The following is a 24,712-nucleotide window of genomic DNA, read 5'->3' as shown; positions in this document are numbered from 1 at the left end:
ATCGCGTTCCCGCATCAGGCTCCCTGCTCAGCACAAAGCCTGCTTCTCCCTCTCCCACTCCCCCTGCTGGTGTTCCCTCTCTCGCTGTGTCTCTCTCTGTCCAATAAATGAATAAAATCTTAAAAAAAAAAAAAAAAAAAAAGATAGGTTTTAAAAAAATGCAGAGGATGTTAGTGGAAAAGGTACGTCTAAAAACAATAGAAAAGAGAGGAAGAAAATATTTTTTTAAATTAGTAGTAAGATAGATAATCAAATTGAGAACACCTAAAAATCAAAGGAAACAAAGAAGAAATAGAAACCACAAAATAGTGGGACGCCTGGGTGGCTCAGCTGTTAAGCGTCTTCCTTTGGCTCAGGTCGTGATCCCAGGGTCCTGAGATGGAGTCCCGCGTCGGGCTCCCTGCTCAGCAAGGAGTCCGCTTCCCTCTCTCCCTCTGCCCTTCCCCCCACTCGTGTTCGCTCAGGCTGTCTCTTTCTCAAATAAATAAAATCTTTTAAAAAGAACTATGTTTAAAAAAAGAAAGCACAAAGTAGCTAAAAATATCAACTGGCATAGGAAGACATATGTTTAAAATCTTTACGTCGCCAAAACTTTACGTACACCTCAACTGTAATCGGCACTGAATAATGATGTAATAAGTGATGTAGTTTTGGAATGTTGGCGAGGCCCGGGGCTGATGGCCAAGAAGAATTCTCGAGATGTCTTTGGTGCAAAAAAGGTGGTTTTATTAAAGCACAGGGAACAGGATCTGTGGGCAGAAAGAGCGGCTACACTGGAGTTGGTGAGGAATGGCTGATTATATAGTTGGGAGTTGGGGGAGGTAAGGAAAAAGGGAGGTGTCCAAAAGGACTTTCATATGCTAAAGAAGACCCTCAGGGTCCCGGAGATGGAAACTGTCAAGCTGAGGTTGTTTTTCACTCCGGCAAAGCAGTAAGACAGTGGGGAGTTTCCCCGGAGGAATCTCACACATGTCCCGCCCAGGAGTGGGGTGAGGAGGTTGCTCAGCTTGCCTCCTACGCCCTCATCAGTAAAGAAAGAAGATGGTGATGGAGGTAGCACAGTATGGTTAAAAGGAGTCCCAAAAGGAAGGAAGAAAAAATGGGATGACCTAACGAAGGCGCATCTGTGGAGGGAGCAGAAACCCCGTGACGGGAAAGGCCATGATGTTCTCAGGCTGCAGAGCCCTCAAGTGTGAGGTAGAAGGTACTGGAAGATGTTCAGAGACCCAGCAGGAAGACACATGGTGGGTGAGGCAGGGGTTGAGGTGGGAGCACAAGACTAAAAAAAAGTTGGGGAGTTGGCATCACAGAAGCATTCATCATTCCTTTTCTTTCCCCTTTAATTTCCAACCAACAGGACATCCGTAACTCAAGATTCCTCTCCACAGCACACCAGCACGCTAGAGAGATTCATACATCTATACATCTGAAGGAGGGGGGATTGGAGGCAGCAGAACTGGAGGAGCAGTGCTGCTGGTGCCGGTGACCCCATCCGGATCCAGGAGCAGTGCCTCTGGCACAGTGAATGGAGGGCGGGAAGTGCACACCCACACAACTAAACCTGGAACGACATGGATGGATTCAAATGCATGGACCCGTTTACATGGAGAATTTTTTAAAGGGTTTATTTATTTATTAGAGAGAGAGAGAGAGAGCTCAAGCAGGGAGATCTGCAGGCAGAGAAAGGGAGAGGCAGGCTTCCTGCTGAGCAAGGAGCCCAATCTGGGGCTTGATCCGAGGACCCTGGGATCATGACCTGAGCGGAAGACAGACACTTTTTTTTTTTTTTAAGATTTTATTTATTTATTTGTCAGAAAGAGAGACAAAGAGAACACAAGCAGGGAGAGCTGCAGACAGAGGGAGAAGCTGACTCCCCACTGAGCAAGAGCCAGAGGCGGGGCTGGATCCAAGACTCTGGTATCATGACCTGAGCCGAAGGCAGCGGCTTAACCCACTGAACGACCCAGGCATCCCTGAAGGCAGGCACTTAACTGACTGAGCTACCCAGGTGCTCTATATACGTGGAATTTTTTTTTATAAAGACCATACAGTACTGTAAATATATTTCCTTTTCCTCATGATTTTCTTAATGACATCTTTGCTCTAGCTTACTTTGTTATAAGAATACCGTATATAATACTTAGGGGCGCCTGGGTGGCACAGCGGTTAAGCGTCTGCCTTCGGCTCAGGGCGTGATCCTGGCGATCTGGGATCGAGCCCCACATCAGGCTCTTCTGCTATGGGCCTGCTTCTTCCTCTCCCACTCCCCCTGCTTGTGTTCCCTCTCTCGCTGGCTGTCTCTATCTCTGTCAAATAAATAAAATCTTTAAAAAAAAAAAAAGAATACCGTATATAATACTTAAAACATACAAAATATACGTGTTAATTGGCTGTTTATGTTATCCGTAAGTCTGCTAACAGTAGGCTATTAGTAGTAAGTTTTGGGGGAGTCAAAAGTTTAAAGTGGATCTTTGAGTGGGGGTCAGGACTCCTTACACCTCCTCCTCCCCTGCCCTCCGCATTGTTCAAGGGTCTACTGTATAGACCTGAGACGGCTCAGGCAAGAGAAACCAAAAACTTGTGCTATAGCACCACCTGCTGGAAAACAAAAGAAAGGCCTTTAATTCCCAACCTGTTGAACAGTAAAATCAAAGTAAACAAAACTTTATATAAATAAGAGTGTTTGCTATTTCAAATGAGCTAGCAGAGGCACATCATATCACACACTATGAAAAATCACAGTATTATGGTATAACAAAAAGAAAATGATGATTCTCCAGCAACCAAATTCAAAGTCGCAGCGATTGGGATCTAACTGATAGAGAATGCAAAATAGCCATTATGAAGAAATTCAGTGAGCTACAACAAAACTCAAAGGAAATTCAGTGAACTTGGGAAAAAATTAATGAACAAAAGGAGTACTTTACCAAAGAGACTGAAGTTCTAAAAAAACAAACAAATTCTGGAGCTGAAGAACTCAATAAATGAGATGAAGAACGCATTGGAAAGTGTCGGAAATAGATCATATCAGCGGGAAGAGAGAATAAGCAATCTAGAAGATAGACTCGTAGACATTATTTAGGTGGAAGAGGAGCAATAACTAAGACTTTTTTTTTAAGATTTTATTTATTTATGTGACAGAGATAGAGACAGCCAGCGAGAGAGGGAACACAAGCAGGGGGAGTGGGAGAGGAAGAAGCAGGCTCATAGCGAAGGAGCCTCATGTGGGCCTCGATCCCATAACGCCGGGATCACGCCCTGAGCCGAAGGCAGACGCTTAACCGCTGTGCCACCCAGGCGCCCCGAACTAAGATTTTTTTAAAAGGTGAAGAAACCCTATGAGAGCTATCAGGTTCCATTAGGAGAACCAACATAAGAATAACGGGTATACCAGAAGAGAAGAAGGGGCAGAGAGGTTATTTAAAGTCATTAAGCGCCTGCCTTCGGCTCAGGGCGTGATCCTGGCGATCCAGATGGAGCCCCACATCGGGCTTCTCCGCTGGGAGCCTGCTTCTTCCTCTCCCACTCCCTCTGCCTGTGTTTCCTGTCTCGCTGGCTGTCTCTCTGTCAAATAAAATTTTAAAAAAATCTTAAAAAAAAATCACATCAACTATCCTCTGACTAAAATGGCATGAAGTTAGAAATCGACAACAGGAGGAAAGTGAAATCTTCAAATACATGGACACTAAACAACACACTTCTAAGCAACCATTGGGTCAAAGAAGAAATCAAAAGGGAAATAAAAAATTGTCTTGAAATGAAAATGAAAATACAATATATCAAATTTGGGGGAACTGCAGCAAAAGCAGTTGAAATGAAAGTTTACAGCAATAAATGCACATATTGAGAAATTAGAAAGGTATCAAATAAACAACCTAACTTTACACCTAAAGGAATTAGAATAAGAGAAACAAATTAAACCCAAAGTTACAGAGGAAGGAAATAATAAAAACCAGAGTGGAAATAAGTGAAATGGAGACCATAAAAACAATAGAAAGGATCAATAAAACTAAAAACCTGGTTCTTTGAAAAGATAAACAAAAGTGACAAATTTTTAGCTAGACTAAGAAAAAAGAAGACTCAAATAAATAAAAATACAGGGGCACCTGGGTGGCTCATTTGGTTAAGCATCTAACTCTTGATCTCAGCTCAGGTCTTGATCTCAGGGTTGTGAGTTCAAACCACATGTTGGTCTCCAAGCCTACTTAAAAAAATAATAAAATTGTAAATGAAAGAAGAGACATTGCAACTGATACTACAGAAATACAGAAAATTAAGAGAGACCACTATGAACAACTGTATGTTAAAAATTACAAAACCTAGAGGAAAGGGATACATTTCTAGAAACACACAACCTACCAAGATTGAATCAGGAAGAAATAGAAAATTTGAACATACCCATAACAAGTCAAGAGACTGAGTCAGTAATTAAAAAAACAAAACAAAACAAAAAAACCCTCCCCACACAGAAAATTTCAGGGCCAGATAGGTTCACTGGTGAATTCTACCAAACATTTAAGGAAGAATTAATGCCAATCCTCCTCAAACTCTTTCAAAATATTGAGGAAGAGGAAATATTTCCAAACTCATCCTATGAATCCTACATTACCTTGATACCAAAACCAGATAAGGACACCATTAAAAAAAGAAAACAATAGACCGGTATCACTGATAAATATAGATGCAAAAAATTCTCAATTAAATACTACCAAACCAAATTTGAGAATGCATTAAAAGGATTGCACACCATGACCAAATGGGATTTATCCCTGGGATGCAAGGCCATTTCAGTATACACGAATCAATAAATGTGATTCATCACATCATAAAATGAAAGATAAAAATCACATGAGCATCGCAGTAGATGCAGAAACAGCATTTGACAAAATACAACATCCTTTCATGATAAAAACTCTTAACAAATGGATGTAGAAGGAACATACTTCAATATAATAAAGGCCATATATGACAAACTCACAGCTAAGATTATACTCCATGGAGAAAAATTGAAAGTGTCTCCTCTGAGATCAGGAACAAGATAAAAAACAAGGTTGCCCACTCTCACCACTCCTATTCAATATAATACTGGAACTGCTATCTACAGCAATTGGGTAAGACAAAGAAACAAAAGCCATCCAAATTGTGAGGAAGAAGTAAAACTGTCTGTTTGCTGATGATATATATGATCTTATATACAGAAAATTCCAAAGAGTAGATTAAAAAATTGGTGGAATTCTCACTGATTTCAGTAAAGTGGTAGGTTACAAAATCAACATGCAGAAATCAGTGGCATTTCTTTACACTAATGATGAAGCGTCAGAAAAAGAAATAAAGAAAACTATCCCAATCACAATAGCAAATCAAAATAAATATTGTTAAAAAGGCCATACCACTCAAAGCTATCTATCGATGCAACACAATCCCCACTAAACATCACAGACATTCTTCACAGAAATAGAAGAAACAATCTTAAGATTTGTGTGGAACCACAAAAGCTCCCAAATAGCCAAAGCAATCCTGAGAAAAAGAACATAGCCAGGGGTATAACACTTCCTGATTTCAAACTATACTACAAAGCCATAGTATGGTACTGGCACAAAAATAGACCAACTGAACAGAACAGAGAGCACAGAATTAAATTTCGGCATATACAGCCAACTAATATTCAACAGGGACCCAAGAACACTCAATGAGGGAAGGATAATCTCTTCAACACATGGTCCTGGGAAAACTGGAGAAACACAAGCATAACAATGTAATTGTATCCTTACACACAACTCATAAACATTAACTCAAAATGGATCAACGACTTAAACATAAGAACTGATACTATGTGAAAACACAAAAAAGAAGCTTATTGACATTAGTCTTGACAATGATTTTTTTTTTTAAAGATTTTATTTATTTATTTGACAGAGATAGAGACAGCCAGCGAGAGAGGGAACACAAGCAGGGGGAGTGGGAGAGGAAGAAGCAGGCTCATAGCAGAGGAGCCTGATGTGGGGCTCGATCCCATAACACCGGGATCACGCCCTGAGCCGAAGGCAGACGCTTAACCGCTGTGCCACCCAGGCGCCCCTTGACAATGATTTTTTGGACATGATGCCAAAAGCACAAACAAAAGCAAAAATCGACGAGTGGAACTACATCTGCACAGCAAAAGAACCAATTAACAAAATAAAATGGCAGCTTACAGAATAGGAAAAAAATGTTTGCAAAATATTGGCAAAAAATCAGATAAGAAATTAACATCCGAAATATATAAAGAACTAACACATCTTAACAACAACAAAATCTGATTTTAAAATAGGCAGAAGAAAATAATAGACATTTTCCCAAAGAGGACATCGCAGCTTACAGAATAGGAAAAAAATGTTTGCAAAATATTGGCAAAAAATCAGATAAGAAATTAACATCCGAAATATATAAAGAACTAACACATCTTAACGACAACAACAAAATCTGATTTTAAAATAGGCAGAAGAACTAAATAGACATTTTCCCAAAGAGGACATCAAAATGGCCAACAGGCACACGAAAAGATACCCAACATGACTGACTATCAGGAAGATGCAAATAAGAACCACAGTGAGCTATCACCTCACACCTGTGAGAATGGCAATCATCAAGAAGACGAGACAAGTGCTTGTAAAAAAGGAATGCTTATACACTGTTGGTGGAGACGTAAATTAGTCCAACCACTATGGAAATTAAAAAATTAAAAATAGATCTAATATATGACCCTGCAATTCCACTTCTGGGTCTATACCTAAACAAAATGAAAATTGGATTTCAACAAGATACATGCACATGCATGTTTATCCCAGCATTATTCACAATAGCCAAGATACGGAAACAACCCAAATACCCATCAATAGACGAATGGATAAAAAAAGATGTGGTATAGGGGCACCTGGGTGGCTCAGTCGTTAAGCATCTGCCTTCGGCTCAGGGCGTGATCCCGGCGTTCTGGGATCGAGCCCCACATCAGGCTCCTATGCTGGGAGCCTGCTTCTTCCTCTCCCACTCCCCCTGCCTGTGTTCCCTCTCTCGCTGGCTGTCTCCCTCTCTGTCAAATAAATAAATAAAATCTTAAAAAAAAAAAAAGATGTGGTATATATACACAATGGTATATTATTCAACCATAAGAAAGGAGACTTTTCTGCCATGTGTGACAACATGGATGAACTTTGAGTATATTATGTGAGATAAGATAAAGACAAGTACTATAAGACATCACTTACATGTGGAATCTAAAAAAGTCAAACCTATAAAAAAACAGAAAGTAAAACGGTGATTATCATTAGCTGGGTGCTGGAGGATGAGACATGATATTTAAGGATGCAAACTTGTAAATAAGCCACAGCAGTCTAATATACAGTATAATGAATACAGACAATAATATTGTACTACGATGATGTAATGTTATAAAGTTTGCTTCAATGGCAATCATATTACAATATATGAATGCATCATAGTAACATACTGTATACCTTAAACTGACAAAATGTAACATGTCAAATTTATTAATTAAAAAGGAGAAAACTATGACTGTCATTACACCTGGAAAATTTCTATGCCCACAAAAGACATTATTCCAACTCAATATGAAAACTAAGAGCAGGTATCTCATGAGTACAAGATGATTTCTGGCAGAATTATTTGTAATAACAATGATTGGAATCAATCCACTGTTGATCCATGGGAGATTGATTGAATTAATGATGGCACATCCTCACAATAGGGCACTAGGCAGCCATGGACATGATGATAGAGTTCTCTTTACTGCTGTATGTCCAGGACATACTGTTTAGTAAAGAGAAAAAGTGCCAGAAGGTCACATACTCTTAGCCTTATTTTTCTAAGAGTGAGCAGGGGAACAGAGACCCTATGAAAGTTAGACTGCTCTAAATGTGTTTTTCTTATAATTTTTAGAATTATTAAATATTTTGGCTAAATTTGTGTTCAAAAGATATTTTATAATTTATAAAAATAAAGAAATAACCTAACAAAGAGGAAATATTTACACTGACTTTTAAATACAATAATTTGACGACATTTTTTTTAAAGATTTTATTTATCTGTTTGTCAGAGAGAGTTCACAAGCAGGGAGAGCAGCAGGCAGAGGGAGAAGCAAGCTCCCCACTGAGCAGGAAGCCCGATGAAGGGGCTCGATCCCAGGACCCTTGAATCATGACCTGAGGCAAAGGCAGATGCTTAAGTGACTGAGCCATCCAGGTGCCCCATATCCAGACCAATTTTTAAAGTTTGTAGTTATAGTCATATTTTCTACAATGGATCTCATATGCTTTGGCCTCATGGTCTGGGATAGTGGCTCCATGATTATTTTCCTGCACAAGCACAGGCAATGAGTCCAATACATTCACAGCAACAGCCATTCTCCCAGACCTTCCCCCAAGGTCACAGCCACGTGTACTATCTTGATCCCTGCGAGCTCCTTTTTCTCCTTTTACTCACTGTTTTCTCTTTCGTCTGTTTGGATTCTTCTATTTGTTATTCCAGGCCAGTGGCTGGTGGATACCACTACTTTTTGTCTATGTTTCCCGACATTCAGCCCCTTTGTGCTCATTTTCAGTGGATACTCAGGTCACTGATAAAACTGGTAAAACAGTTCTATCCGGTAGGCAAGGAAAACAGCTTTTGCTAATTTGGTTAGGACCATAAGACTCAATTCTCTACAGGAAATTCAATCGTTCTTTCCTTCGTCTGCTAATATTCAGGGGACTAATAATTTTCCGATTCTTGATAAAAGAAAGTATTATTCTGTGTAGAGTAGAACAATTAAGTTCTGGAACCCCTAAAGCCTATAATAGGAGAACATGAATACTATGTATGTTGTTTATACAAAAATTACTCAAACTGTTTTAGCTTCATCAGTAGAAAACTCCATGAAATTCTGAAATAGTATAATAGAGGAAAAGATTTGAGTTTTGGAATTTGGACAAAATCTCTCACTCTGCAGGTTTTTTGGTGTATATATATAGTGGTAAAATGTATGTAACACAAAATTTGCCATTTTAATAATTTTCAGGTATGCAATTCAGTGGTGTTGAGTAAATTTGCAATGTTTTGTATTTCCTGCCATTTATCTATTTATAAAATATTTTCATTGATGTATAGTTCACATACAATGTTATATTAGTTTCAAGTATACAACACGGTGATTTGACAATTCTGTACATTACACAATGCTCACCACGATAAGTGTAGCTACCATCTATCACTGTGCAGTTTTTGCAATATTTTTAAAAAGATTTTATTTATTCATTTGAGAGAGAGCACAGAGGGAGAAGCAGACTGCCTGCCAAACAGAGAGCCCGATGCGGGGCCCGATCCCAGGACCCTAAGATCATGACCTGACCCGAAGGCAGATGCTTAACCAACTGAGCCACCCAGGTGCCCCAGTTTTTACAATACTTTCAACTATTCCCTATGCTGTACTTTTCGTCCCTGTGACTTATTTCTGGTTGGGCATATAAAACTTAAAAAAAATCAAACCAAACAGAAAATATATACCCATTAAGCAATATTTTCCCATTTCCCCCTCCACCAGCCCCTGGCAACCTCTAATCTATTTTCCATCTCTATGAGCTTGCATATTCTAGATATTTCCTACAAGTGGAATAATAATATTTATCTCTTTGTGTCTGGCTTTAATCACTCAGCATAATGTTTTCAAGTTTCACCCATCTTGTGGTATGTATCAGAACTTCATTCCTTTTTATGGTTGAATAATATTCCATCACATGACTGTGTCACATTTTATTTATTTGTTTTTAGAGAGAGAGCATGCGAGTGGTGGGAGAGGGACAGAGGGAGAGGGTTAGAAAATCTTAAGTAGGCTCAGCACCCAGCGCGAGGCCCCACACAGAGCTTGATCTCACCACCCTGAGAGCATGACCTGAGCTGAAAACAAGAGCCAGATGCTTAACCAACTGAGCCACCCAGGCACCCTGAATGTACCACATTTTTAAGAAATCCATTCATGTGTTAACAGATACTTGGGTTATTTTTACCTTTTGGTTATTGTGAATAATACTGTTAGGAACATTGGTGTACAAATGTGTGTTTCAGTCCTGTTTTCAATTCTTTTGGGTATATACCCAGGAGTGTAATTGCTGGGCCCAATGGCATTTTTATATTTAAGTTTTTGAGGAGCTTCTAAACTGGTTTTCACATCGTTTAACTATTTTTACATTGCACCATTTTACATTCCCATCAGCAGTTTATGAGGGTTCCCATCTCTCCATAGCTTTGTCAATACTATTTTTTTCCCAGAGCCATCCTGGTAGATGTGGAGTGATACCTCATTGTGGCTTGGTTAGAATTTCCTAATGACCCATATTGTAAACATCTCAAGTAATTTACACCTGCTGTTTTCCATGATCCCTTTCCTTATCTATTTTCCCTTCACTGACCTCCCATTGGTGTATAAACAGGGACTGACACCTAGCCTCCTAAAAGGAAAACTCTTGCTTCCATTACTTTAAGTTCTATTCCATTTCCTGAGGCTCCCTGGATCCTCTTCTCCATTGCCCATCCCAGTCAGTTTTGCAGCCCACACGTTAAATTCCCTCCTCCAATACCTCTCTTCCATTCCCCAAATGAAGTCAGGGAAATCCATCTTTCTTCCAGTAAGTAAACTGCACATAGCAGAAAGATCTCCAATAGGATGGAGACACATCCTATTAGAAATAGAGGTAATACATGACTTGAGGCTGTCATTTTGTGATTCTCTTCCCCTTTTATTCAACTCAAAAGATAATTTTCCTAATTCAAGTAAATCTGCTTCTAGAAGCAGCTCCTCCTTCAAATAAGATTTCTTCCAACCTTTAAACAAGTTAACAGGTTTTGTGCTGTACTCTGTGGATTTCCATGTAGTCAGAGCTCAGGGCTGAGGTGGCTGGAATTCCTATGTATGCCTGACAGAAAATGCGATATGGGCACTGAAGAAGCTCAGAAATCTGCGTGAGGTCCCCAGGGTGTCTGGAAGAAAACTAACCTGTGCAGGTGCTGGGTGAGACTTCACAGGCTGGGCGAAGAGCTGCTGCTGGGCCTGGGAACCCTGCAGGTTTCACAGACCACAAAGGAGGGTACTATTAAAACCCTGCAGGAAACAAAAGCAGCAATGATTCCCCCTGCTGCTTGCACTCAGGCTGTCACCCCATCCTACTACCCCATAAAGCGTTTCTCACCCTTTGAATTACCAAGTATTTTTCAATTTTGTTTTAAAAGAATTCACCATTGCTTTAGGTTGCTTTTCTGGACACCCCTGCAGGAAGAGACGCCGGGGGCGCTTGTCTGGAGCCGGGGGCCGGAGCGGCGGTTGTCTCAAGTGGAGCCTTCCTTGCATGGACTCGGACTCAGGGGCAGGTGGGTCTTGGATGCACTAGAGGCCCACGGGTAGGCTCCGCATGGGGCTCTGACTGCTCCTGTTTTCCTGAGGAAACCTGGTGAATTCTTTCCCTCCGCCAACAGACATGCTTCAAGTCAGCAGGCCAGGTGTGATCTGCGGTCGCATGTGACAGGGGACAGCGTGGGCTGGGCACAGTGGGGGTGGAACCTCAGACCCCAAGATGCCAGTGGGCCCCAGGGAAGCTCGGTGTAGGGCAAGGGAACGCGGGGGCCAGGGGACACATCTAGCGGGCATAGGCACCTCCTCGGGTGCCTCAGAGTCTCCACCCCAGACCCCTGAGCCTGAGCTCCTCTTCTTACCCAAAGGGCCGAATCCGACTTTCACCTGCTGCTCTGAGGGCCCCCGGGTAGGAGCCGGGAGGTGTGGGGGCTCGCGGAAGTTCCTGTGTGTTGGGCTCCTCCCAGCAGGGCTCCTCCGCCGCCCCCCCCCCCCAACACGGCCTCCAGGTGCTGCGTCTCCACTGCTGGTCCCGGGGACGAAAGTCCTCGCTACGGCCGCACATCTGAGCCGCCAGCGACGCGTCCACGCGGCCCTCAGGGGGCCGAGTTTGCACCTGTCGCCCCCCAGTCCAATTCCCGACCTCTGCGGGCGACCCCAGGAGGCGCACAAAAACCCGCCGGCCCTGATCCGGTAAGGTCCTGAGCCCGTGGGGAGCGGCTCCAACACTGGGGAGGGGGCTCCGCACATTTTGCAAAAGGTGCTTCCGGGGAGGCCTCCCACCTGGCCCGTGACCACCCCGCTCAGCTGAGGGGTGCCTGTGTAGGGTTGAGCTTCCGCGAGGGGACCGTCGCCGGGCCCTCTCCCTCACACCTCCTGAGACAATGTCAGTACCTGTAGAATAAACGCGGCCTCGGGACTCTGAGAACCTCGTGCCGAGCGCCCCCGGCTGCGGCCCGGGAAACCGTGAGAACTACATTACCCATAATGCCCGGTGATGCGTGCTGAGGATGCTGCCAATGAATGCGCAGAAACAGGGCGTTTCCTCTTGTGGACCAGAGCATCGGGGCAGGACTTCCGGCACGTTGTGGCGGCAGTCGCTTTGCTCTTGCGCGCAGCGGCGATCTGAGTTTTTTAGGAGAGCGAAGGCTATAGGGGAGGGGTTGTCTCCAGTGCACGGCAGCTGGTGTGAGGGTAGGCGGCGGTAGTTGACAACCGTGCACGGGTCCCGTCTCTGTCGCCGGTTTCTTAGGACCCCCGCTCCGCCCACGCAGTCCGATGGCGGGGGCTCAGGTAAACGCTCGTCCTCCGGGCCCTCCCAACCCTCCCCTCACCCAGACCCGAAAGGCCCGAGCGCGGGGCGCCTGCTCGCGTCCCTGCGGCCCAGGCCCCGGTGTCTGGGACAGTGGGGAGATCGCGGGTGGCGTCCCCATATCTGAAAGCCAGTGTGATGAAGTGTGAGAGTGTTGTAGGCAGAGGGACCCTTTTGCAGGGGCGATTGATCCAGGAGCAAATGCTCCCGGAGAGTGCCAAGATGAAGAGTTTTAACTTAGCTCTCAGGATGCTGGGAGCCATGGAAGGTTGTGAACAGAAGAGGCACAGGATCTGAGTTAGGCTTTTCAAAGTTTTCAAAAAGTTGCTAGGAGTTAGAACAGACTGGAAAAGGGATGATAACCTTGAGGCACAGGGAAGTTGAGTCCTTGTCCAAGGTCACACAGCTGTAAGAGTCAGCACTGGGGACCGGGGCTCAGAGATAATGCAGTCATCCCAGGTCACCTGTCTCCAGGGTTGGGCAAGGGGTGCAGGGAGGCCTGAGCCTGTGGAGCCCTGCAATGATTACATCCCTCTTATGACCTTCGTCTTCCCACAGATTCCCATGACCACAGAATCACTTACAGACTGTAGGAAGGTGAGTGAAGGATATTTCAGGCCCTCAATGGTCCTGATCCCACCCTTTGTCTCTGGGATTGTGTCCTGGGACTCTTTGCCTGCCACTCTTCCACTCTTCTTGGGGCCAGAGACCCTGAAGAAACTCCAAGCCCAGGGTCATAAATCCAGGCTGGAAGTTATATGGAGAGTTTCCTTTTGCTGGTAACCAATATAATGAGGTATAAAAGATTGTTCCAGACATAGGTATCAGACTATGTTCATTCTAGGAGGTGAGGGTGAGTTTGTTCAGGGAACTGCAGTTCTCGCTTCTCCTTATCATGAGAGAGAAAGGAGAACTGAAAACAGGTGGGAAGGGGTCAGACGTGGAATGGCTCCATGAAAAGTTGGGCGTCTCTTCTGGAGGTGATGGGAAACGCAAGAGGTTTGGAACAGAGGGAGGTGATCTGACCCAGGTCTCATCAGGCTCCCTGTGGCTGCAGCCTGGAGAGGGAGAGCAGATGATGATGGAGTGGGGAGGTGATGGGAAGAACAGGGAAGAGGCAACTGCGGTACTTCAGGCGAGTATTGGTGGTTGTACCAGGGTGGTGGCTGTAGACGTGGGAGAACCGGTTGGATTCTGGATCAGTTTTTTAGTTGCTGCTCAGAATTTCACATTTTATGAATGAGAGAAAGGAAGAGAGTTTTAGGGCTCAGCAGCTGGAAGGATGGAAATTCAATTAACCAGGATATTAAAGTTGATAGTAAGATTAATTTTCACTGGGGATATCAGTTTTGTTTTTGGCTATCTTAAGACTCGGAGATGTTTCAAAGAAAAATCTGTGGGGAACAATTAGTAGATGGTCACATAGGTCTGGAACTCTGAGGAGGGGTTCAGTAGGGAGACATGCAGGAGGTGGTAGACAATAAAGGTATTGGCTGCCCAGGAAGGGGGAGGTAGGAGCTGTGACTGGTGTCATGCCTGGGCATCTGGGTGGGGTGCTGGGCCTCATAAACACAGCTGAGGGAGAGAAATGGCTGTGGGAAGGTTGTGGGAGAGAGGACAGTCTGTCAGGTGGTCAGGGTGTCCGTAGGAAGCATAGACATAAGAGGAATATGTCACAAGAATAATTGAGACAAGATGACACTGAGGCCCAGACTATAGTGCTTATTCATGCTGTGGACTTACCAGGAATTTATTGTGTCCCTTGGTGTATCTTAGATGTTTCAGTCAGGCTGGCAAATTAGCTCAGGGTCACAAGTGACCATCTAGGAGCGTCACTGGAACTGGGGTGGAAGACCTCCAGGGCTGGGCTGAAGGATGATTTGATGGAGGGGCAGGCAGTGGCTGATGAGGGAACATCAACTGCACCACAAGTGGAAGAGAGCCATGGGGTCCTGAGATCTACAGGTGGTTCTTGGTGGCTGGGATTGAAGCAAGGAGCAGAACTGGGCAGGGAGACCTTCAAGTGGGTTTTGTCCCCTCTGGCAGTGGGGACCATTGGAAGTCTGGGGTAGTACTGGATCCTGTTTGAATTTGCCAACCACCACCTGGATGCCATATGTGGGTAACATGTGGGGAGGACGGGGTGATGCTTCTGGGTAGGAGAGTAGAAGTGGTATCCAGAGTGAGACCATGTGAGAGAGGTGTGATAGAAATAGTTACATGAAGATAGAACATGAACCAAAGGACCTAGAGCCATGACATTGAGGTCATCAAGGGTGAGCCCACATTTGGTTGTGCCTCAGAGGCACAATCTGGGGACCCCCAGTTGCCTGACATGAGGACATATGCCCCAATGCCAGGGTCAGTGTTTAGATGGCATCTCCCTGCCCATATGCCTGTTGTTGTGGGCAGTCACAACGATCGTGATACCTTGAGAAGAGAGCAGGTATCTCTGGCTCCAGGGCCTGATATTTCCTTCATAGTGGAGATGTTGGAAGGAGGGTGAGCAGGGGATGTGTGTCTGGGTGAAGAAACTTGAAGTCCTAGAAAAGAAGCTGATCAAGGAATGATCTATCCCCATTGTGGCAGGGCTGTGTGACCTTTGAGGACGTGGCCATTTACTTCTCACAGGAGGAGTGGGTGCTCCTTGATGAGGCTCAGAGACACCTGTACCATGATGCGATGCTGGAGAACTTTGCACTTATAGCTTCACTGGGTAAGGCCTTCACACTCACCCAAGTGTCCTGGTTTTTGTCTGTCCTCTTTTACCTCACAGGAAGCTGCCCTTTCCACAGCCAGACAGTGGGTTCTGCGCACTTCCCCATTTTCTTGGCATATGTGTTGTCAGTGGTAGACCGAGTTGTGTGCACAGCCCTGAGAAAACCTAAGTCCTGTTGCTCCAGGCATTCAGGGAATGGTCTGGGATTCAGGAGTCTTGCAGTCAGCCTAATGCACCTTACCTTGTTTGCCCTCTCCCTGGCAGGATGACTTGTCCAGATCCGTGGCACCTTGTGTTCCAAGTTCTCTATTAATGATTGAGTTTGAATAATATTGATGTTGGAGATGGGGTCCTTATGGATGGGACCACAACATTAAGGTTATAGTAATCCACCAGGAGGTACCCTTTAATTTTTCCAGATTGAAGAACAGGCACAATCGGGTTGTAGGAAGAGAAGTAGTGAGGATAATCACCCTTTTATTAGATTTTTATATAATAAGTTTTAGGCCCTGTTTTAACTTACATTGGGCAATATTAACCATTTTACCTGGGGCGGAGGTGGGGGACTGTGGAATCCTATTTTATTAACCCGATCTGTGTCAAAGACTTACATTAATTTTAAGTGCATTATTCATCATGCTAGAGCATCTGTGCCCAATATGGGATATTTTGGGGTGTTATGACATTGGGAAATTTATGCAAGGCTATAGTTCAAATGAGGCATATCTATTTTTCTGTTTTATATCTGGTTACTTTCCTGAGCGTAGGAGTACAGTGTGTAAAAGTAGTGGGATTCCCTAGATATGATTTAAGCCCCAGTAATGATTATGTTTCTGAGGTTTGGGCTTTGGTGCCTTTTAGTAAATGATGATTAAACCACTTTATTGAGGAATTATTGACATGTAAAAAGTTGTACATATTTCATGGATACAATATGATGGGTTCAGGATAAGTATACACCATAAAACCATTATCATCATCAAAGCCATAAATATATCCATCACCTAAGTTTCCTTCTACCCCTTTATTATTATTTTCATTATCATTTGTATTTGGTAAGAGCATTTAACATAAGATTTACCCTCTTAGCAAATTTTAAGTGTACAATAGTCCCCTCCTTATCTATGGTTTCTCTTTCCACGGTTTCAGTTACCCACAATCCCCTGCAGTCTGGAAGTAGATGATCCTCCTTCTGATGTATCTTCAGAAGGTTAGTAGTAGCCTCATGCTAAGTCACAATGCCTACATCATTCACCTCACTTCATCTTATCACACAGGCATTTTATCATCTCACATCATTACAAGAAGAAGATATATTACAGTGAGAAATTTTGAGAGAGATGACATTCACATAACTTTTATTATAGTATATTGTTATAATTGTTTTATTTTATTATTAGCTACTATTGTTAATTTCTTACTGTACCTAATTTATATATTAAACTTTATCATAGGTACGTATACAAAAAAGTGTAATATTTATAGAGTTCAGTACTATCTGCAGGTTCAGTTATCTGCTGGGGGTCTTGAGGAATATATCCCTCAAGGATAAGGAAGAACCTCTGCATATTTTAGTATTATTAGCTATAGGCTGCTGTATGGTAGGTCTCCAGAACTTACTCATCTTAATAATTGAAAATTTGTACCTTTAAACCATCACTTCCCCATTGCCTCCTTCCCATAGCCTTGCAAAGCCCCCTTGTCAAGATTAGTTCATCTTATATTTATGGGTTTATTTCTGTGCTCTCTATTCTGTTCTGTTGGTCTATGTGTCTGTTTTTATGCTACTACCATACTATTTTGATTACTATAGCTTTGAAATATAATTTAAAATCAGGAAGTGTGATGTCCCCAGCTTTGTTGTTCTTGCTCAAGAATTCCTTGGCTATTCAGGGTCTTTTGTGGTTCCTTATTAATTTTAGGGTTGTTTTTCTACTTCTGTGAAAGGTGTCCTTGGTATTTTGAAAAGGATTGCATTGAACCTCTAGATTGTGTTGAGTCATATGGAGATTTTAAGAATATTAATTCTTCTAACCTGTGAACAATGGATATTTTGCCATTTATTTGTATCTTTAATTTCTTTCATCAGTGTTTTATAGTTCTCAGTGTATAGATCTTTCACCTCCTTGGTTAAATTTATTCCTAAGTATTTTATTCTTTTTGAAGCTATTGTGAAAGAGATTGTTTCTTAATTTCTTTTTTTCCATAGTTCATTGTTAATATATAAAAATGCAGCTGATTTTTGTGTGTTGATTTTGTATCCTGCAACTTTACTGAATTCATTTGTTCTAACAGGTTTTGGGTTCAGTCTTTGGGTTTTCTGTATAAGATTATGTTATCCACAAATAGAGATGATTTTGTCCCTTCTTTGCCCATTTGCATGCTTTTTATTTCTTTTTCTTGCCCAATTACTCTGGCTAGGTTTTCCAGTAGTACGTTGAATAGAAGTGGCGAGAGTGGTCATCCTTGTTTTGTTCCTGATCTTAGCCAAAAAACACTCAGCTTTGCACCATTGAGTATGATGTTGGCTGTGGGCTTGTCATATATGAGCTTTATCATGTTGAGGTACATTCCTTCTATGCCTAATTTGTTGAGAGTTTTTATCATGAAAGGATGTTGAATTTTGTCACATGCTTTTCTATCTATTGAGGTGATATGATTTTTATCCTTCATTTTGTTAATGTGGTAAAACACATTGATTTGTGTTTGTTGAACCATCTTTGCATTCCAGAGAGAAATCCCAGGTGGACATGGTGTATGATCCTTTTAATGTGCTGCTGAATTTGGCTTACTAGTATTTCATTGAGGATTTTTGCATCTACCTTCATTAGGGATATTGATCTGTAATTTTCTTGTGTCATAGTATCCTTATCTGGCTTTGGCCTGAGGGTAATGCTGGCCTTGTAAAGTGAATTTAGATGTGTTCCCACCTCTTCAGTTTTTTTGGAGGAATTTGAGGAGGAATGACATTAAATATTTCATAGAATTCATCAGTGAAGCCATCAAATCCTATGCTTTTCTTTTGGGGGAAGGTTTTTTGTTTTTTGTTTTTAAGGGGAAGTTTTTGAGTACTGACTCAATGTCCTTATTATTGGTTTGTTCAGCTGTCCTATTTCTTCATGGTTAAGTCTCAGTAGGTATTATGTTTCTAGGAATTTATCACTTTCTTCTAGGTTATCCAATTTGTCGATGTACAGAGGTTAACAGTAGTCTCTTATGGGGGCGCCTGGGTGGCGCAGTCGTTAAAGCGTCTGCCTTCGGCTCAGGGCGTGATTCCGGCGTGCAGGGATCGAGTCCCACATCGGGCTCCTCCGCTGGGAGCCTGCTTCTTCCTCTCTCACTCGCCTGCTGTGTTCCCTCTCTCGCTGGCTGTCTCTATGTCACATAAATAAATAAAATCTTTAAAAAAAAAAAAACAGTAGTCTCTTATGATCCTTATATTTCTGTGGTATGAATTATAATGTCCTCTCTTTCATTTCTAGTTTTATTTATTTGAGTCTTCTCTTTTTTTCCATAGTCTAACTAAAGGTTTGTCAAGTTTATCTTTTTCAAAATCAAACAAACAAGAACCTCTTAACTTTAGATCTTTTCTGTTGTTCTTCTAGTCTTATTTTATCTATTTCCACTTTGACCTTTATTATTTCCATCCTTCTGCTAACATCAGGCTTAGTTCTTTCCTAGTTCCTTGAGATATGAAGACTTAAGATCTTTTATTTTTTCCTAATGTAGATATGTATCTACTGTAGCCGTCCCTCTTAGAACTGCTTTTGCTGGATCCCATAAATTTTGGTATATTGTTTATTTTCATTTATCTCAAATATTCCCTTTTGATTTCATCTTTGGCTCCTTGGTTGTTCAAGAGTGTGTTCTTTAATTCCCACGTATTTTTGAATTTTCCAGTTATCCTCCTGTTATTAATTTTACTTTTCATTGCATTTGGTCAGGAAAGATACTTTATGATTTCAGTTTTCTTAAGTTTGTTAAGACTTGTTTTGTAGCCTACCATATGATCTATCCCAGATACTGTCCCCTGCACATTTGAGTAGAATATATATTCTGCTGCTGTTCAGTGGAATGTTCTGTATATGTGTGTTAGCTCTGTTTGGTCTTGGTCTATAGTGTTGTTCAGGTCCGTTGTCTCCTCTACCATCAAGGTTTTATAAGATGTGAAAACATCATATTATACAGAAAGTTAAAAACAAACACATGATGAGTAGTCTCCCACCATGGTCAGCATGGTTCATCAGCATTTCTCTTTTTTCAGTTTGTTGGCATGGGATGGAGGATGAAGAGGCAGCTTTTGAACAGAGCATTTCTGGAGAAGTTTTGTTACGGGTCAAGACTCCAAAGGCAGGTCCATCCACCCAGAAGACTCACCCCTGTGAGAAATGTGTCCCAATCCTGAAAGACATTTTGCACCTGGCTGATCTACCTGGGCAGAAACTATACTTGGATGGAGCATGTGCAAACCTACACCAGCTTCGGAAGCATTACACTGCAGAGCAAGGGGATGTGGAGAGGGCCTCATTTGTAAAGAGCTGCATATTCCATGTGTCAGGGAATCCCTTCACCTGTAGGAAGGTTGGAAAGGAGTGTCTGGCCACATGGGGCTTTCTCCACCACCAGGTCATTCTCAACAGTGAGAAGCCAAACAGAATCACCAAGTGTGGGGAGGCCTTTCACGGTGGAAAAAGTCATTACAAAGCGCATGAATGTGAGAAAGCCTCCAACCACAAACAGAGTCTTGTTTACCACCCAAGAGCCTCCACTAGAAAAAGGGTTTATGAGACTAGCAAATATGGGAAAGCTTTTCACTGCAAGTACTCACTTGTTCAGCTCCAGAGAGTCCACACTGGAGAAAGGCCTCACGAGTGCAGTGAATGTGGAAAATCTTTTAGGCAAAGAGCCACCCTCATTATACACCAGAGAGTTCACACTGGAGAAAAGCCTTATACATGTGGCGAATGTGGGAAATCCTTTAGTCAATGTTCCAACCTTATTGAACACTCCAGAATCCATAGTGGAGAAAGGCCTTATGAGTGTGAGGAATGTGGGAAAGCCTTTGGGTGCAAATCCAATCTCATAAGGCACCAGAGAACTCACACTGGAGAAAAGCCTTATGAGTGCAGTGAATGTGGAAAATTCTTCAGACAAAGCTTCACCCTCGTTCAACACCGGAGAATTCACACCACAGTAAGGCCTTATGTGTGTGTCCAGTGTTGGAAATCCTTTAGCCAAAGAGCTACTCTCGTTAGGCATCAGAGAGTTCACACCAGTGAAAGGCTTTACGAGTGTGGGGAATGTGGGAAAGCCTTTGGATCCAAATCCAAACTTGATCGGCACAACAGAAGTCACACTGGAGAAAGGCCTTATGAATGCACTGAATGTGGGAAATCTTTTAGACAAAGCTACAGCCTTGTTGAACACCAGCGAATTCATAGTAGAGCAAGGCCTTTTGAGTGTGGCCAGTGTGGGAAATGCTTTAGCAGAAGAGCTATTTTCACTAAACACCAAAGAATTCACACTGGAGAAAGGCCTTATAAGTGTGGTGAATGTGGGAAATCCTTTAGTCGAAGCACCAGCCTTATTCAGCACTGCAGCATTCACACAGGAGCAAGGCCTCATGAGTGTGGCCAGTGTGGAAAATCCTTTAGGCAAAAATCTGTTCTTATTCAACACCAGGTAGTTCACACTGGAGAAAGGCCTTATGAATGCAGCAAATGTGGCAGATCTTTTAGCCAACGCTCCAGCCTCAATCTCCACCGAAAATTTCACATCTTGGAGAGGGCCCATGAATGCAGGAAATATGGGAAATCCTTCACTCCAACATCTGATATTGTTTAGCAACAGAAAGTCCACACTTGAAAATAGGCTTAGATTTGAAGGAAACATGCTGTCTACTTGTTCGCTGTAATGGCACGAAATAGTTTGTGTGAGGGAGCCATGTGCCTTAAGTTAAACCTCATACTTGCAAGCATCCAGAGTGGTAAAACTCCCCAGGAGTTTATAGGGCTGTGTGAGGTTTACAGGAGCTGCACTGCACATTCCAAACCACCCAGGACCCTTACCAGAGTTAGATCACTGCCAGTTCCTCTAGGAGAAGCCATCCCACTTCTGTCGCCTTGTACAGTGTTTCATCAGTCACCCCAGGGTGCCAAAGGCAAGGCAGATGTTTGTGTTCTCCCCCCTTGACTGGAGGAAATCTTGAGTAGTCTTTGCCCTTACAGTGATCTCCCTTTTCTGATTAAGTATGAATGACCCAGTTTGGGCCAAGAGTGGGCTCTGCTGGAGGCTTGCAAGGAAGGGTTACCTTCTTCATGGAAATTGTTGGTTTCACATAACACTTGTAGTTGAATTTTCCAGCCTTCAGGCCACCAACCAGTAACAGTCTGCCTCATTGCTCTGGTTTGTGCAGCAATAAAGTTCTTACTGTTTAATCTATCTTTAGTCTTGGAGGTTGTATTCACTGTTTTGGATGAGTGGAAAACAGAATTGTGCTTGTGTAGGGGCCCCAACTTTGTGCAGCTCAGTGGGGACAATACAATGACCACAGAGTAGTTCTCATTCCAGTTTTGGCCTAATTTGCATTGCTGCACAAGACCTAGGAACCAGTTCAGTGCTTCATGGTCCTAATTTGTGACCTAGATGCCCCCATCTACTGTGAGACCATAGGACACCCCAAGGAAGGGTCCCTTTTTTTGGCAAGCTCTGGTGCCTTTAGGAATGGCATGAGTTTATTCTCTTGCTCCCAGAGGGTGTCATGTGATGCCCAGCACTGTTGAGGGGAAGAGTTTCACCAGGTTCTACAAAGGAGCCAAGTGTCCTGATGTTTATAATTCTGAAGACGGGTATCACTCCTCAGACTACAGGAGCCAGTTTCAACCATAAGTGGTACTGATATCCTGGATGTGATTAACAGGCAGGGGAGAGGCCTGCAGCAAACTAGATGGCATATGCCTCTTCTAAAAGTGCATTCCTAAATCTTCCAGTGACTGGTTGTGAGGAGTTACAGGACTGCCAGAGCTGTGTATCTCCTGTAGCTGAAGTCATTGTCAGAGCAAATAATCTAAAAATTTTGTGAATTCATTGTCTTCCTGGGCTGTTCACCTCAGTTGCCATCCATTGCTCTAAAGGCAGAGAAACAAAGAGAATGGAGATCCTGTTGTCTCAGGATGTGGCTTTTGTGGTCCAGCCAGTGTTCCATTTGTCCCAGATTGGAACAGCCTCCATGGCTCACCAGTATTTCCTGCAGATTCAGAGCTGCTCTTCCTCAGAAATAAGGAGAAATAGAGTGGAGTCAGTACTGGGTTAAGCCTGGCTTACAAAAAGTAGGTGATTCAGATTTTTTATTTTGAACTATTTTTTAAGAGACTTTATTGAGGCATAATTGACATGCAATAATATACACATATTTAAGGTGTACAATTGAAAAATTTTGTCATACATTTAAACCCATCATAAAACCATCATCATCATGATATGAACAACCATGATGTACCTTGTATTTTTTTTTTTAATCTCTCCTTGTCTTTACCAGACCTACAGGGATCCAGGGATTTACTTCAACAACTGTCTAGAATTTACATGAATTGAGTCATAAAGTGTGTACTCTTTTCTGATAGTTTCCATACTGCGTAATTATTTTGAGATTCCTCAATGTTGCTTATATGAATGTTTATTCTTCTTATTGTTGAGTAGTATTCTTTATGGATATGCTATTACTTGTTTTATCCATTCATCTGCTAATGGGCAGTTGGGTTGTTTCTAGTTTAGTGCTGTTAGAAATAAAGCTTCAATGAACATAGGCATATGATTCTCTATGTGAATATGTGTTTTGTTTCTCTTGTACCAATACTTCAGAGAACATGAATGTTTTAATATTTAAGGAACTGCCAAACTGTGATCTAAGCTGGTTACACCCGTCTATGTTCCCATCTCCCTGTGGTTTTAATTGCAGTTCTCTGATGTTTCATGATGTTGAGCAGTTTTTATATTTATTTGCCTCTTGTATATCTTCTTTAATGAAATGACTGTTAACACCATTTGCTTATTTTAAAATGGATGAAAGGGATAAAGAAAAGGGGGGTAATCAGAAGGGGGAATGAAGCATGAGAGTCTATGGACTCTGAGAAACAAACTGAGGGCTTCGGGGGGGGGGGGGAATGGGATAGGCCGGTGATGGGTAGTAAGGAGGGCATGTACTGCATGGTGCACTGGGTGTTATACTCAAGTAATGAATCATCGAACTTTACATCAAAAACCAGGGATGTACTGTATGGTGACTAACATCATATAATAAAAAATAAAGTAAAATTACATCCCCACACTAAGGAAAAAAATAATAAAATAAAATAAAATGGATGTTGGCTGATACTTTTAATTAATAAATAAAAAGACATGTTTTGGAACACTCATTTTTCAGCAATGATGTGTCCTCTGCCAAATGAAGTACTGTTTTTGAATTCTCTAAGAATGTCTTCTCAATTTCTTTTGCTCTATTCACAGTGTAACACCCACAAAGGCTATATACTTTTGAGCATTATCTACATTCTTAACATATTCTCCATTGTTTTCTGAAGTCTAGACGTTCCATAAACAAGCCCTGTGTTGTAGTGTTTGTCAGTTTCCCTCATGTATATACTCCCATCCTGGTCAATTTCAAGTTGCCAGAGTGTCACTGAACATAGTTTTGGGAAGAAATGTAGTAGCACAACACTGTATTCTATATCCACCATACAGATACAGTAGTCATCAATGACCTCAGGAATATATGTAAGTTAAGACATAGTAAAAATTTGGAAGTGACAACTTTTGAATATTTATTACTTTTTAAAAAAGACTTTATTAATTTGTTAGAGCACAAGCAGGGGGAGCAGCAGGCAGAGAGAGAAGCAGGCTACTTAAGGAGCCCAATGCGGGACTTGATCCCAGGATGCTGGGATCATGACTGGAGCCAAAGGCAGACACTTAACCGACTGAGCCACCCAGGCATCCTTATTACATTTACTTTAAAAAATAGCTTTATTGAAATACAGTTGTCTTAAATTGTGCATATTTAAAGTGTCCAATCTATGTTTTGATACATGCTTACCCCCTGAAACCAAATGTTCTGTCATTTTAATGCATTCCTCCTAACATAAAAATGATAGACATATTTGCCCTTTGCAATGAATATTTTCAAATACATACATAAAAGGAAATATGTCATGAAGCCCCATGACTCCAGCCCTAGTCTTTCAACATTGATCAACTCTTGGCTGTTTTTGTTTCCTCTATCCCCACTCACACTACTGGAGTGTTTTACTTA

General features: G+C 42.2%; 1 protein-coding gene across 1 annotated transcript; it reads left to right on the top strand.

The window, feature by feature from the left end:
- The first annotated feature begins 12,487 nt into the window (after positions 1–12,487).
- Positions 12,488–23,210, top strand: LOC103677255 (zinc finger protein 416). Its single transcript, XM_008706519.2, has 4 exons — positions 12,488–12,667; positions 13,245–13,283; positions 15,276–15,402; positions 19,670–23,210. Exons 1-4 carry the CDS (start codon positions 12,653–12,655, stop codon positions 21,247–21,249), a joined length of 1,761 nt encoding a protein of 586 aa, XP_008704741.2. The 5' UTR covers positions 12,488–12,652; the 3' UTR covers positions 21,250–23,210.
- Positions 23,211–24,712: the final 1,502 nt, after the last annotated feature.

The sequence above is a fragment of the Ursus maritimus genome, unplaced genomic scaffold, assembly GCF_017311325.1.
Source record: "Ursus maritimus isolate PB19 unplaced genomic scaffold, ASM1731132v1 scaffold_19, whole genome shotgun sequence".
NCBI classification, from domain to species: Eukaryota; Metazoa; Chordata; class Mammalia; order Carnivora; family Ursidae; genus Ursus; species Ursus maritimus.
The sequence above is the reverse complement of the archived record's forward strand: the minus strand, read 5'-3'. Positions and strand labels throughout refer to the sequence as shown.

Bases quoted from the DNA above. Each gene is read 5' to 3' on its own strand.
- LOC103677255 (XM_008706519.2), top strand. The intron at 13,284-15,275 runs GTGAGTGAAGGA...CCATTGTGGCAG, and splicing joins CACTTACAGACTGTAGGAAG to GGCTGTGTGACCTTTGAGGA. The intron at 15,403-19,669 runs GTAAGGCCTTCA...CTCTTTTTTCAG, and splicing joins TGCACTTATAGCTTCACTGG to TTTGTTGGCATGGGATGGAG.